We start from the raw sequence: 16,519 nt of genomic DNA, 5'->3' as shown, positions 1-16,519 counted from the left end.
ATCAATAGCCCTGACTTTCCCCGCAGGCACGTCACTCGCCCGCCGGCAGCAGGTCCTGCACTTCGTCAGAATGTGCTGTGTCACATGGTCCAGCGTCACTCTGCCATTGTGCCGCCGGCTGCGTGGATCATGATTGCGCAGGCTGGACACAAAGCCAGCTGTGTTCTTCATCCACACGAGGAAAGAGGAGCAGTTTACAGACTGATCTGACCCTCCGTCCTTACTGTACTCGATCCACTGCTCACGTCAGCAGCAGCACTGTACAACACACAGCTCTCTTTCACTCTCTCTCTTTTCTTTCTTTCTTTCTTTCTTTCTTTTCTCTCAGATAAATCATGTCACTGTTACAGTTTCTACAGGCAGTGCTCTCTTCTATTTATCCTTCTTTTTATTTTTTTATTTTCCATATTCATCATGTTCTCATTCCTTTATTTTCCCCCCTCACTTTATTCAGTTTATTCTATAGTCCTTTCTTTCCCATATTTGTAAATGTTTTCTTTCTTTACTTCTTTATTTTTCCCCTAATTGTTCCACATTTTATTTTTCACAATTCTTCGTTCCCTCTTTGTTCTCCTAATTTTACATTCTTATACATGTTTTTTCCAGACATTCATCATTTTCTTTCTTACCCTTATTCAGTTTTTTTTTCTCCTCATTTTTTTAAATGTTCTCTTTTTTTTACATGTTCTAGTTATTTTTTCTGTCCTTCTTCTATGTTGCCTCATCTTTCTTTCTTTCTTTCTTTCTTTCTTTCTTTCTTTCTTTTAGATAAATCCTCTGACTGTTGCAATTTCTACAGGCAGTGCTCTCTTCTATCTTTCCTTTTTTTCCATATTTATCATGTACTCATTCCTTTATTTTCCCCTCACTTTATTAAGTTTCTTTCTTTCTTTCTTTCTTTCTTTCTTTCTTTCTTTCTTTCTTTCTTTCTTTCAGATAAATACTCTCACTGTTGCAATTTCTACAGGCATTGCTCTCTCTCCTTCCTTTCCTTTTATTTATTTCTTTCCCATATTTATCATGTTCTCATTCCTTTATGTCCCCTCTCCTTATTCCATGTATTCTCAGTTCTTTCTTTCCCATATTCTAATTTTATTTTCGTTGTATTTAATTATTTATTTCGCCCTTTTTCTTCCACGTTTCATGCAATTCTTAATTCCCTCCTTTATTCTCATCTTTCATTCTTATACATGTTCTTACCTATTTTCACCATGCTTTTTCTTTCTTACCCTTATTCTGTTTTTTCTCTTGTTACTTTTTCATGTTTTTTTTTTTCCACATGTTTCAGGTCCTTTGTTTTTCTGTCCCTCTTCTTCTATGTTGCCTCATCCTTCTTTCTTTATTATCTTTCTTTCACATATCTATCTTGACTGGTTTGTACAGAATGAAGCTCAGTACAGTGTGTGTGTGAGCAGTGTGAGGTGTGTGTAAGTAGATGTTGAGTCAGCGTGAGGGTAGGTCAGGCTGAACACTCAGCTGGAGTTTCTGTTGGCGTGGGACTGGGGTTAGTGACGGTGTGTGTGACGGAGTGTGTGTACACAGCCGCCTGAAACTGGAGTTTGCACCTGTTCTCTCCCACGACAGGTGGAAAACCTAAACAGCCCCCCGAACACTAATCCCACCACACATACCCACACACTGCATAACACACGGTGAAGACAGGTGCGGTTAATTAACCCTACTGTCTCTTAATAACAGCACTGTGTGTTCTATTTATATTTAACACAGACAGCATGTTCATATTTCTAACACCTGTAAGATCTGAGATAAGCTGGGCTCTAAACAGCTCTGTAAAAATATTTAAGGTATATTTTTAATAAAAAAAAAACATTGTTGTTTTATTCCATAAACTACAGACAACATTTCTCCCAAATTCCAAATAAAAATATTGTCATGTAGAGCATTTATTTGCAGACAATGAGAAATGGCTGAAATAACAAAAAAGATGCAGAGCTTTCAGACCTCAAATAATGCAAAGAAAACAAGTTCATATTCATTAAGTTTAAAGAGTTCAGAAATCAATATTTGGTGGAGAAACCCTGGTTTTTAATCACCGTTTTCATGCATCTTAGCATGTGCTCCTCCACCAGTCTTACACACTGCTTTTGGATAACTTTATGCCAGGAGTGGCATAAAGACATGTGCTGGACATGTCTTACTGGACACAGCCACAGTATATGCTTTTTCTTTTATGTTCAAACATTTGACCAATGTGTTCCTCAAACATTACCTTTTAGTAATATAAGAAGAACCAGATTTAAACTTTAATGTGTTTTTATGTAGCGTGATTATTGAGTAATTGAGTAATTATGAAGCATTTCTGTTTATCTATAATTAGGAATTCAGTCTTTGCTTCCTAGAGGTATAGCTGCTGTTCCAATGCATGTTTTTCCTTACCTGCTCAAGTCTCCACACCTGTGAAGGTCACCCTGTTGCCCTGTCTGTGCTTGAACAAAAACATGGGTTAAGTTCCTATAGTAAATTTAAAAAGTGCCCTATGAATATATATATATATAAATCTTACACTTGGTAGCTTCGTCAAATGTATTTACATCAAACATCAATAAATTAAAATATATTAATTAAATAATCAACAGATGTTTTTTATTAAACATTGTCTATTATTTTTACTAACTGCTATAATCATATCAGTAAGAAGTTCTGGACCATTTATTTGAGCATTTTAGCTGATCTTTACACAGTTGTGGAACATTTCAGTAAAGTAATTTTGAGACATAGCATGGTCGTCCAGTAATTTTAGAGCATATGTTGGTTTAACAGTGACTTTGCAGTGTTTCTTTTGATGTGCAAGAAACTGTTGAACATTTTTCAGGAAAATTTCTATTGGTCTCAAAGTAACTAGAGTATTTATTTTGGCCTTTAAGTAATTTTTATTAATTGAGGGCAATTTATTTTGGACTGCAAGTAACTGTGGAACATTTTTCTGGCCTACAAACACTTGTGAAACAGTTCTCTGTTGGCTGATAGGTTATTTTGGATAATTTCTATTGGTCTAGCAACTGCATATGTAAACATGATTGCATGTTCCGTAAAGTAGAGATCTTTCTTTGTGCTTTATAATATATAATTCAACACAGTATGATGATGGTGTATAATTAATAGTCCACACTGTAGTGTTTAATTAACACAGCTTTAGAAAAATGGAGCAACAGTATGGTAAAAAAAAATGGCAAAAGTAACAGATCTCTCTCTCTCTCAGAAACAGATACTACAGTCTGTAATTATTATAGAACTACAAAGTGTTTTTGTATGATCAGTGGAGATGAGAAAAATGCATAATGGTTGTAGAAACAATGAGGTGGTCATAATGTTATGCTTAATTGAGCAGTCTCTCTCTCTCTCTCTCTCTTTCTCTCTCTTTTTCTGGACTCTATGTACCGTGTCGAAGCGTCACAGGGTGAAGTAGAGTGAAAGGTGCTGAGCTGTAAACAGGTGTGACAGAAGTGTGTGTGTGTGTGTGTTGTGTGTTGAGTGTTTGCTGCAGACACATTCCTCCTACTCACAAATACACTGATCTCCGTGTATCTGAACCCATCTGACCCTGGTCACAGTAGACAGCCATTTACGTACACACACACACACACCCTCTCTATCAATGAGTTTTTTTTTATGTTTTTTACATGCTCTGTTTTGTGTTTACATATGCTAAATAGTGGCTTCCGAATTCTGCACAACAACCTGACTAAGTGATTTACACAAACAACATTTACAAACTTCCCAGAACAGAGAAACACAGTTACAAAGAAATATCAAACCCTTAATTTATTCAATCAACTACATATAAAGTTATCAGTGCATTATTTTCTTCCTCAGAGCCATGGAGAAATTTATAAACTTGGAGGAACAAACAACGTACATCATCACTGTAGAGCAAAAGCTGTATATATAGTATTATTAATTATGATTATGATTATGATTATTATAATATTAAATACTTATTATTTTTTATAATTAGTAAATGCAGTAGTTGTTTTTACATTGTATCAAAATCTTATGACTGAACCAATAGAAATGCTCCAGTTGACTGGCACTGAAAGTCACAGTGACAGTATGTAATCCTATTCAGTTAATAAATAAATAAATAATAAATAAATAATAAAATTACTAAATACTTTTTACTTGACTGCTTTTAACAGCAGTGTAATAAATACTTGTTCTTAAGAAGGAAACACTGGAATACTCAAACAATATGGAGCCAAGCTCAAAAAGAACATTTTAAGATTGTTTTTTAAAAAGTTTTTGAAATGGTTTCAGGAAGGTTGGCCTGTAAAATTACAGAAATATGTTCCAGGAATGTTGTGAAAACCTGTGATGTGATGTGATAATAGTTTTCATCACAGCATTAATAGAATGTTTCTCACATAACGTTCCCAGTTAGATAAGTACAAACATTATGAAAATGTTAAAAAGTAAATTTCCAAAAAAAACAAAAAATAACATTTGACAGAAATGACGTTGCGGCAACAATTTCAGAAAGTTTAAAACGTTAAATAAAAATATCATAAAAATACTATCAAGAGAACGTGTCAGAATGAAAGTTCTAAGTACATTTACTGTAACATAAAAAAAAAATGTTCTACTAACCAGAAATTATCTGTAAAGCAGGTGTTGCCAAATAAGAACGCTACTTATTTGTCACTTACTAGAAAAAATTCTACATTAAGAGTGAACCAGCTATTCAGACACCCAAAATTTAGTGATGGAAGTTGCAAATAGGTACTAAAAATATGTGAAAAATGATTTTAAAAATCTGAAATAATTTGTTCTGAACAAAAACTTCTCTATTTTTATGTTATGTTAAAAATGCTCAATAAATAGGTTCGATAAATATTATAAATTGTAGTTTTATAATTTCTTTAAAAACAAAAACAGCATGTCCGGTATTCTGCCTTCAGCCAAGTGTTTGACTATATGTTGTTTCACTTTTTGGGACAAAAAAGGTGCACCTCTGCTGTTCATTAATTATAATCAAGAAAAAATGTTCAGTTATTTGCATTATTGATTTGGGGTCATATCACACAGCACTTTTTCATTCTTTTTCTTTTATAAATGAGTACAAATTGTATTCTGAACCCACTTTTTTTTGTTTCTCTTTTCTTTGTTTCTCTTATACCCAGTACTTCTTATACTCAAGATTTAAATAGGATCATTTTTTTTCACAGGTAATAAATACATTTTGCCTTGTAGAGAACATGTGCTGAGGAGAAGCAGGCTAGTTGAGCAGTTAGCCATGTTTGCTCAGTTCTCAGCTGTTGTAGGTTTGCTGTCAGTTGTTGCTTTTGTATTTTGGTGGATTTGTTTTCATGCTGGTGCTTTTTAAATGTGTTTTCTTTAAACCTCACTGATTTCCCTGCCTGGATATTTGCATCAGAGTTCTCTGAATTGTTTGCATGCTTTCTGTTTTGCATGTGCGCTAAGAGGTACACCTCAGTTCACATGGGTTTATCCCATGGCAGCCAGCAGGCAGCATGATATAAGATACATGGCCCTCTATGCTCTGTAGAAGTGTGACAATCAGCCTATGATTTGCTGATACTGAAGACATTTGGACACTTGGAGGCCTGTGAAATTCTTAGAAGGGGTGGATAAACCCCCTATGTCAGTATAGGAGTGGCTCAGTTCCCAGCTGTCTGCTTTAGTGATAAGGATGGGCTTTTTTATGTTTAGTGTGGGTCTTTTTTAGGCCTCAAAATGTGTTACAAAGATAATATAGTACCATTTTCCTTCCTATCAGTACTGAAATCTTGAGTATCAGATGACTCCAGTTTTTTTTAAAAAGCCTCTCCTCTATAAATCGAGCTTGAGTTAAATTTAGTAAATGTCTGAAAGACCCACATTCGTGTTAGCGTAACTGTAAAACAGTAGTTTGTTATTAAGCTCAGATTACTTAACCTAACCATGTTATTAAAGATAACCTATGATTAACAGATGATTGAATGTAATGTTGACAATGCTTGTAAAAATGCCTGTTTTTACATAACATCCCTCGAAGGTATGTTCCATTATATTGTATGATGTTGATACATAAGCATTTTAATGAGCATTCATTGCATAACATGCAGTAAGATGCTGTGTTTACTTTTTATAAAGCAGCTGCATTACATAGTCTAGCCTTACTATTATTATATAAATATATTTTTTTTATATATACAGCTCTGAAAACAAAATAAGAGACCACTTAAAAATGATATGTTTTTTTTTTTTTTAATCAAAATCAAAAACCTCTGGAATATAATCAAGAGGAAGATGAATGATCACAAGTCATCAAACCAAACTGAACTGCTTGAATTTTTGCACCAGGAGTGGCATAAAGTTATCCAAAAGCAGTGTGTAAGACTGGTGGAGGAGAACACGCCAAGATGCATGAACACTGTGATTAAAAACCAGGGTTATTCCACCAAATATTGATTTCTGAACTATTAAAACTTTATGAATATGAAAATTGTTTTCTTTGCATTATTTGAGGTCTGAAAGCTCTGTATCTTTTTGTTATTTCAGACATTTCTCATTTTCTGTAAATAAATGCTCTAAATGAAAATATTTTTATTTGCAATTTGGGAGAAATGTTTGTAGTTTATAGAATAAAACAATAATGTTCATTTTACTCAAACATATACCTATAAATAGCAAAATCAGAAAAACTGATTCAGAAACTGAAGTGGTATATATTATATTATAATATTATAATTTATGAAGGCTGAAAACTACCCAAATCAACCATTGTGTGTATTTTATAATGTATCTCCCACTTTTGACATTATTTTGTGTTTTTTTTTTTTTTTTACATTACAGTTTTGTATATATTTAGTTTCATAATTAGAATTTTCTTCTTCTTCTGCAGTTTTCTTGTTTTTTCTGCCTGTTTTTTTACTGCATAACTTTTAACTGCACTTTTTTAACTGCACTCATGGTAACCATATGAAACACCACAGCAACCACTTAGGTACATCACTGCACACAATTAGGATATCACTTCGAACACCTAGCAACCACTTAACACTCACCTGAGCTATCACAAGCAGCTGCTTAGCGACAGCATAGTGTCCAGCTAGCAACATAACTGAAAAAAATTTGAATACCATAGCAACCACACAATAACAGTCTAGAAGCTGTTCTATGAACCATTCTGTGTTACATGACCCACATTGTATGTATGTGGGTGTGTGTGTTAGTTAATCGGAACAGGGAGCTGTTGATTGAATGGCACTAGTCCTTTGGCAGGCTGTGAATCCCCTGCTCTCTTCTTTCACCTCTGAATCTGTGCTGTCATTCAATCCCCAGTGTCTCTCTCTCTCTCTCTCTCTCTCTCTCTCTCTCTCACTCACACTCTCAGGTCAGTTCAGTTCAGTTCAGTTTAGTTTAGTTTAGTTTAGTTTAGTTTGCTTTATTACACACTCATACCTACAGATGCTCTACCCTGATAGTCAGAGACTGAAGCTCTGAATCTGTTTACAGTGTTGGTCATTCTCTACTCTTTCATTAGGGCCCACAGGATGTTGTTTGGTAGACTATTCTCAGTCAAGAAGTGACACTGAGGTGTTTAAAAACTCCAGCAGCACTGCTGTATCTGATTCACTCATACCAGCACAACATACCCTAACACCTCATACACCACCATGCTAATCAATGCTAATCAATGCAGTGCTGAGAATAATAACCCACCACCCAAATAATAATAATAATAATAAGAATAATCGCTGCTCTATGGTGGTTTCTCTCCTGTGATGTCCAGAGTATTAAAGAACATGGTGAAAAGAGGATAATAATAAAGTATACAGAGAAACAGGGCTTAGGGCTGCAACTAATGATTTTTTTGGTAGTCGACTAACCTGACGATTATTTTTTCAATTAGTCGATTAGTCAACAATTATTTTTGCCATCTCTAAAAATGTTAGAAACAGCAGAACATGAGGTTTAAATGGCATTTAAATATCTGAATGTTGTTTAAACATGGACATTACTGATATTTAATAATTTAATATGTAATCTGTTGTGTTTGGGCACTTTTGGAGACACAAACTAAGTCTCCCATTGCGCTTCTTTCCCCAGCATTTTGTGTAATGTGGTACTGTTACAAATTAACGATTAGTCGACAATGAAATTTGTAGTCGACAAATTTAAATAATCGACATTGTCGATTATATCGACTAATCGTTGCAGCCCTAAAACAGATACAAAGAACTACAGTCTGTAATTACTGGTATACAGTAGAACTACAAAGTGCTCCTATATGATCAGTGGAGATGCATAATGGTTGTAGAAACAATGAGGTGGTCATAATGTTATGCTTGATTGAGCAGTCTCTCTCTCTCTCTCTCTGTGCTGGACTGACCTGGAGAACCTGTTTCTTACACAATATTCCTCCTTGCCCGGTTGCTGTTGTCACACTCTGCCGCGTGAAGAATTTTCCCTGACGTAGATCTTCAGCATCCTTAAAGCTTCCTCATGCCTGCTGCCCATCTAACCCAGAGCCCGTGCACCACCTCTCTCCTCTCCTCGTCTAGCTGTTCCTCCCTTCAGGCCCTGCTTATCCTCCACCTGGATGGACGGAATGTAGTTTTGGAGTTTTATTGCTTAGCCCAAAGCTGCCTCGCGGTCTCTGATGTTCCAAAAACATTCTTCACAGGCCGGTTATGTAAGAACGGGCACTTTAATGACCGTCCGTCATGCAACATGCGATCAGATTACAGTGTGTGTGGAATTTGATAAGGTTACATCATGCTGGAGTGATGAGACGGAGGGTGTGAGTACCAGTAAGGAGGAACGTGTGGATTACACACCTTTGTTGGGTGCTGATTGAAGGCTGAAGACTGAGGGTGATGCGATTAGGGATGGGGTGATTAATCAGTGTTAATGATGGACTGTGTTATAAAACACACAGGGCAGACTCTTCTTTCTTCTTTTAATAGAAATCCCCAAGACTAGGCTTAATCTCTGTCCTGGAGATTTATTTTTTATAACAAAAATTGCAATGATGAGTTCTGAGTGGTCCAGCAAGCTAAGTGCTGCTGCTGTGATCAGGAGATTGCCGCTTTGAATCCTGTTCATGTAGATTGCCGTCAGCTGCCGGAGCCCCGAGAGAGCACAGTTGGTCTTGCTCTCTCCAGGTGGGTAGATACTGCTCTCTCCCCTCATCACTCCAAAGGGTGATGTCGATCAACACAAGGCATCTGTGAGCTGATTTATCAAAACCGAGTCGCTGTGCTTTCCTCCGAGTGCGCTGTGATGCTACTAGGCAGTTCAAAAAGAGGTGGTGGCTGTCTTCGCATGTATGGGAGGAGGCATGTGCTAGTCTTCACCCTCCTGGTGTTGGGGCATCACTAGTGATAGGGGGAGTCCTAATGAGTGGGTTGGGTAATTGGCTGTGTAAATTGGGGAGAAAATGTGGAAAAAAATTTTAAACAAAATTATTAGAAGAATAGCAATGATAATGTATGCAATTTGCATCTTTATACAAGGTCACAGAGAAATTAAATAGCAGGCAGTTTCAGCATCCCTAAAAATTATATTGCAGGAAATTTGTTTTCTTTGATCTATTTGTTATTTAATTATGTTTATTATTATTATTGTATGAAAATTGTCTTTATTAGATTTTATCTTTTTTTTTTTTTTACTTCAGTTGAACACCCCATTGTGGTGTAATTGGTCAGATTTTTTTAAAAATCTGGTATCTCCTGCACAGCTGCTATTGTTCGTTACTGAATCCTCTGATCGCCCACTATCCAGCTCCTCACTCTTAGTGTTGTAGTGCCCTCTGCTGGTGCATAATTTGCTTACTATTATAAGAAAATGTCTGGAATATATATATTACTATACAAATACAAAGTTGGCTATAGTTCTCATGGGAAGGTTTGGTTATGTAAGGCTGCTGCTTGATGAAATATTACTGCATGCTATGCTCTGAATGAACACTCATTAAAATGCTTGTGTTTTAACATTTGTACACTAATGGAGCACAGCCTCGAGGTCTGTTATGTAAAAACAGCATTTTACAAGCATATGCTGAGGGACAGGTTATGCAGTCATGGCAGAAACTGTTGGCACCCCTGAATTTTATTTATTATTATTATTATTATTATTATTATTATTATTATTATTTTTTTTTTTTTAGTAAACATATTTCATCCGGAAAATGACTGCAGTTACATATGTGTTATTATACACGTTTATTGCCTTTCTATGTATTATATCACCACAAGAAACAGAAGTGATTGATTTCATTTATTTTTATAAAGGGTGTGCAACCAAATATTAAGTTTAAATTAAGTTATCACATTTTGTCCAATCCATTTTTGGAGTTTTGCGTAAAATTATTATTTCTCCTCCACCAGTCTTACACACTGCTTTTGTATAACTTTATGCCACTCCTGCTGCAAATATTGGAGCAGTTCAGCTTGTTTTGATGGTTGTGATCATCCATCTTCCTCTTGATTATATTTTGGAGATTTTCAATTTGGTAAAATCAAAGAAACTCATAATTTTTAAGTATTAAGTATATGAGCTATAATGTGGAAATTGTATTTAAAGTATGTGAGTATCTTATGATATCTGGTGAATGTTGTGTCTAAAACCGTTCCCCCGGTTGTTCTCCTCAGGCCCTTGTAAGACTGTGAGCTGGCTCCTGGGTCAAGATGGAGAAGTGCACGTCTGCATTATTGGAGAGCCGGACGAGCTGAAGTCACCTAAACTCCTCTTGTCTGAACTCAGGGACCGAAATGGAACCAGCAAAATCAACAGGTACTGTACTCATACAGCTGTAACTGGAAGTGGTGTGGTTTGTGTATTATCGTCCTATTATGCCTCCAGCTGTGGTTTACAAAGATATAACTTTCTACACAGTGCAGAAAAATCCCAACCCTGCTGCTGATCAGTAACAGTAGAGCTCAAAGCTATGTTTGGTGTCTGAGGTTTGCTTCCCTAGTTTTGCTACAAGCAATAAAAACGTATCCTTCTGGCGTCCACAATTTCACTGACCTTCCAAATATTTGATTCATATATTTAAATCAATTAATCAATCCATCAACCTTTATTTCAATGCAGCCGGGCATATACAAAATTAAACAGACTAAAAAATAAGTTTAAATGATAAAAAGAAGCAAACTATATAAGATTTAATTAAGAAGGAATAAAGTAATTTAGAATAAAGGGACATGCAGACAGGCTAATATGTAAAGCAATAAAACACAGAAATAAATTATTAGAATAATAAAATATAAACACAATTTTAAAAAATAGAGGACTAAAATAACACCAAAATTATGGAAAAAAGGTAACTAATGGAACTTAAATAAATAAATAATAATATTAAACTAACTAGCTAACGTTATTGGGAAGAGAACTAAGGTTAGCGTAGAGCTAGCTAACATTAGTGTAGAGCTAGCTAACATTAGCGGAAAGCTAGCTAACATTAACAGGGGAGAGCTAAGGTTAGCGGAGTTAACATTAGCAGCAAGCTACCTAACATTACTGGGAGAGAACTAAAGTTAGCATAGAGCTAGCAAACATTAGCAGAGAGCTAGCTAACATACTAATGTTAGCGGCTAGTTAGCTACTTTACCGGGGAGAAAACTAGAGTTAGCTGAAAGCTATATAACATTAGCCGTGAGCTAGCCAACGTGCTAACATGTTCTGCATCACAATGGAACAAAATTGATAAAGAAAATTGATAAATGGGAAACGTTAAGTTTTAATTTTCAATATAATATATTTTTTTCTACTTAAAAGGTTATGACTACATTTTTGGACCTTTGTGGGCATAAAATAATTAAATTGGACTTTTAAAATAAAGCAAAAACCCTGTAGGGTTAATAAGTAAAATGCTACAGCGTAGTCTTAAAAAAAAAAACATTTTAAAGCTTATATTACCCACATAATTACATCAAACAAAAGCTGTCAGGTTCTAGAAAGCATGTATAATAATAAATAAATAATGTGTGTCATTTTCTGGTGTTTCTTTGAACAGACCTCAGGCTACAGAGCCACTCAAAAGCAGCCTGGCCAGCATACCGGTCCAGCAAGCCAGCACTGCACCAGGCATAGAACTGCTGCTGAAAGTGAGTATGAATGAATGAATGAATGATGGATGGATCATGTGTTCTGTGTAAATTCAGCATGTGTAAAGTGAATGGTGGTGGGAACAGGTTTGTGTTTGGGTGTAGAATTGATGTGTTTAATGAACTGATGAGCTGTCATGAAGTGAAGGAGGGCTGATATTGTCAGGTATGTATTAGTAGCTGGTTTTATCTTCCATCTAGTTTTAGTAGCAGTAACTCAACAATAACAACAGTATCCAGATGTGTAAGAAGGCTGTATACAGTTTTTATAATAATTTGTCCAACAGAAGATATTTCATGCCAAACATTTATCCTTTTGCTGTTCCAGAAATGGGTGATGCGCCCCCTAGTGGTTGAATTCAGTTTTTCTCCATTTGGTACTCTGCCTTAGTTGTTAAGGAAACTTGTGCATATTCGGAGGGCAAACTTCACTGTAGAAATTTACAAAATCAGAGAATGTGATTGGCTCCTTTCTATCCTGCCTGCCTCCTCATGCTTGTTTTTGACCCATTAATGTTCTCTTTTTTGTTAAAGAGATGCACAGATACTGAAGGTGGATACTGAACATTAGTCTTGAAAATATCTAACCTATAAAATATAACAAAAAATAAATAAATAAAATATAAGTATATTTTTATTTTATTTATTTATTTATTTATTTGTTATATTTTATAGGTTATATATTTTCAAGAGTAATGTTATATATATTTTCAATAGTCTTGGTCTAGCGCATGGCTAGGCTTAATCCCTGATTTACCCATAATGATGTATTCTGGTGTAAACTTTTTAAACTGACTTCCATTGAATTTTTTTTTCTTCAGTTTTCTCATAAAGTTGCCATCATGGAGCTTCCGTGATATTAAACCTACTTAATTTAATAATTTCCTTTTGTGTATGTTGTTATGGTATTGCACCTGGTGTGTGTGTGTGTCTCTACTCTTGAATAGATATGGGAGATATGGCCCTATTATGGCCCAAAAATTATTTAAAAAAAATATATATATTATTGCATATTAATACATATTATTGCATATTAATACAAGAATTTTATCAGATTTGTGACAGGATCGATAATCCAGAATATCATGATACTAATAATAATTAACTTCAAATATCTCCACATATCCAGAATTAAAGTAAAATAAATGATTGTGGATAGATATAATCTGTATCTAGTGGATATATAATGGGAAATGAGAACCGTGTGATTTTTTTTCTTTTGCTTAAAACAGCAATAAATAATACCCTGATGTGATATTTAATGGTGAGTGATATGGCACGATTTTTCAGGGTATAATATTGATCACAATATTTAAAAAATATTGGCGATATTATTGCGTATGATATGATACGACACACCCCTACTCTTAAACATATAGATCATTTTATAGAGATGGTTATAAGTGGTCTTGGTCAGGGTCTGGTCACTGATTGTGTTTCTGCTGTATTTTACAGAAAGCAGAGGAGATGGAGCACTCAGACTCTGTACCAGACAGCCTGAAACAGGACAGCGATTCTGACTCGCAGGACGACCTGAAGGACCAAAAGGACGACTCGGACTCCTCAGAGTCCTCAAACACCTCAAACACCTCCCCGAGCGACCACAACAGTGACCTGGCCCTTCCCAAACCCCACCGGACAGACAGAGGCACGTCTGTAACAGAGAGACTCAACCAGCTGAACCTACAGAGAAATGCCCAGGTGCAGCTGCCTGTCACCAACAAGCCCCGCCCACAGGACACGCCCACACAGGACAAAGGTAAATGGCTCAGTGCAGACTGAATAGAGCGGAGCTGTTGATTTGAAGGGTATGTGCTGTGAGTAGAGACTGCCATCTGGTGGCTGTACAGTGGAACTGGAGTGTTCAGCACTGCAACTGCTCTTCATACAGTTTCTCTGATTTTGCTATTTATAGGTATATGTTTGAGTAAAATGAAACATTGTTGTTTTATTCTATAAACTACAGACAAAATTTCTTCCAAATTACACATAAAAATATTGTAATTTAGAGCATTTATTTGCAGAAAATGAGAAATGGATAAAATGACAAAAAAGATGCAGAGCTTTCAGACCTCAAATAATGCAAAGAAAACAAGTTCATATTCATAAAGTTTTCAGACTCCAGAAATCAATATTTGGTGGAATAGCCATAGTTTTTAATCAGTTTTCATCCATCTTGGCATGTTCTCCTCCACCAGTCTTACACACTGCTTTTGGATAACGTTATGCCTTTACTCCTGGTGCAAAAATTCAAGCAGTTCAGTTTGGTTTGATGGCCTGTGATCATCCATCTTCCTCTTGATTTTATTTCCAGAGGTGATCAATTTGGTAAAATAAAAAAAAAATATCGTTTTTAAGAGATCTCTTATTTTTTTCCAGAGCTGTATACTGAAGAGATGAACACATGTATGGCTAAATAACTGCTGAAATACGTCATTTCAAGAAAAAAAATAAAGCAAGCATAAATACTAAACAAAAATAGTTTAAAAACATTCAAATAAAACTAAATAATGTAAATAATTAAAAGTGAAAAAAAAATAGTGTATATTTAAAAGAGAGACAGAATTTCAAATATAAGATAGAAGTGTCATAGGACTAACAGTGTTTAAACCTGATCTAAAACATGCTTAAACAGAAACATTTCATCCATTTGAATAATTAAATGGTTCTTTTCCTGGTTGAATGGTTTCTGTGATTTATATGGTTTATATATAGTCTTAAAATATATGCAGTTTTAGGGTTCCGTTGTAACAGCAGTTGTGCTAAATAGAACATCTCAAAACAGTAGTCCAAAGCAGTAAAAAGATTAAAAAGTAGATTTTTTAAATAATTTATTTTCTTTTAGTCTTTGGACTGCATGAGTCTCCATTCTAGATTGGAAAAGATTGGTAATTTGCTAATTTGAGTTAAACTGTGTAGTAGAGGAGTTTTCAATGAAGGAAGTTTATCACAGATTCTCTTTTTACCGAGACCGATTTCACGATATGATATTACGATCCGTTGGCCGCAATAATGATGATGATATGCTACTGTGATTCTGCAATACTCGATATATCACAAAACATATTCTACAGCATTTGTGTTACTGAAGAGAATAAAATACTCCTAAATAAGCAAATACCAGGAATTATGGATTTATCAGTCTCAGTTTTACAGAATTCCACAACCAATATTCTTCACCATAGATTTACCTTATTCATTTGATTAAAGCTCCATTATTTGGCGTAATGAAGCAGTAACTTTAGTAAATCAAGTAAATTGGGGGGGGGGGGGGGGGGTCTTAGATTTTAGAGTGCCTATGTTTCAATAAAATATCCATATTTGACGTTACGTATCAATACCATCTATAATGATATATTGTCCCACCTCTAATCTCTTCCTTTTTTAAGCCCCACACACACATCAAAAGTGAGAGATAAGAAAATATGCAGTATTAATATCAGGAGCATTGTTTGATCTGGGAGTAGCCTGGCTGGTTAATGCTGTTTTGTTTTTATAAATGAAGATCTCAGGAGGCTCTATAGATGGAGCACATACACAGTACAGGCACTTCCTTTTTAATATCTGTGTGAGTGAGGATGTGAAGGACGTGTGTGTAGTGAACTCATCTGAGATATTGTATTGAACGTAATACATGTTATATTGACATGTTACATGTTAGGTGCATTATTGACATTATTGTCAGGCTGTTATTGTGCCTACTTGGATGAACCTTCATAGATAGATATGTACCATATACTGTGTGTAGCTGTATCAAACATCAGTCCTCTCCAATTAGAAGGTTTTGCCATATTTTTCTCACTATAAGGTGCACTTAAAATCCTTTAATTTTCCCAATATCGTCAGTGCGCCTTATGTATTAATTTTACCTGTCAGGTTGTAAGGAGCAGTAAAGCCACTCTGCTGAAGTACAGCTTTATACAGGAGTTTCAGTTTAGTTCTACAGCACCAAGACTGGAGCAGCATTAGCATAAGCTGCTAACCACGCTAAGCGTCTAGCTCTTTCGCCATTCAGAGGTGAGTATTATCGGTGTGTAATTTGGGAATCTAAGCTTACTGTAAATAAATGGAAGCGCTTAACTTACCCAAATAAACAGTTTTTTGGAGAAAAATCTGTATAGATTAACATCCAGCGCTCACTTCACTTTAACAGAAAATGAATTACAGTTTTGTTTACTTAGTTTAGCTTTACTTAACTTAGATAAAGCCCACCCGGCACCGCCACCCAGCGGTAAGACCTGCTAAATTAGAAGGAAAACATGGTGATGCCCCTGTTCCTTTCTAGTGTTGCATAATGTGTCTTATAATCCGGTGCAACTTATATTGTGAAAAATACAGCACATTGCATTTGAGAGGACTGATCTATGTTTTGGTAGATCTGTCAGTCACAACATATAATGCTGAATAGATCCAGCAGTGTTCACTGCAGTTAGTAAAACTGGACA

The 16,519-nt window shown here is 35.4% G+C and overlaps 1 protein-coding gene across 1 annotated transcript in view; it reads left to right on the top strand.

Annotated features, from left to right (window-relative positions):
• zgc:92242 (uncharacterized protein LOC436899 homolog) overlaps positions 1–16,519 on the top strand; it is a 34,202-nt gene that overhangs the window by 11,816 nt on the left and 5,867 nt on the right. Inside the window, exons 3-5 of the mRNA XM_007253622.4 lie at positions 10,617–10,758; positions 11,984–12,074; positions 13,530–13,833. Of these exons, the coding sequence (XP_007253684.3) occupies positions 10,617–10,758; positions 11,984–12,074; positions 13,530–13,833 (537 nt within the window). The remainder of the gene's footprint in view (positions 1–10,616; positions 10,759–11,983; positions 12,075–13,529; positions 13,834–16,519) is intronic.

This window comes from Astyanax mexicanus, chromosome 2 (genome assembly GCF_023375975.1).
Source record: "Astyanax mexicanus isolate ESR-SI-001 chromosome 2, AstMex3_surface, whole genome shotgun sequence".
Lineage (NCBI taxonomy): Eukaryota > Metazoa > Chordata > Actinopteri > Characiformes > Acestrorhamphidae > Astyanax > Astyanax mexicanus.
The sequence above is the reverse complement of the archived record's forward strand: the minus strand, read 5'-3'. Positions and strand labels throughout refer to the sequence as shown.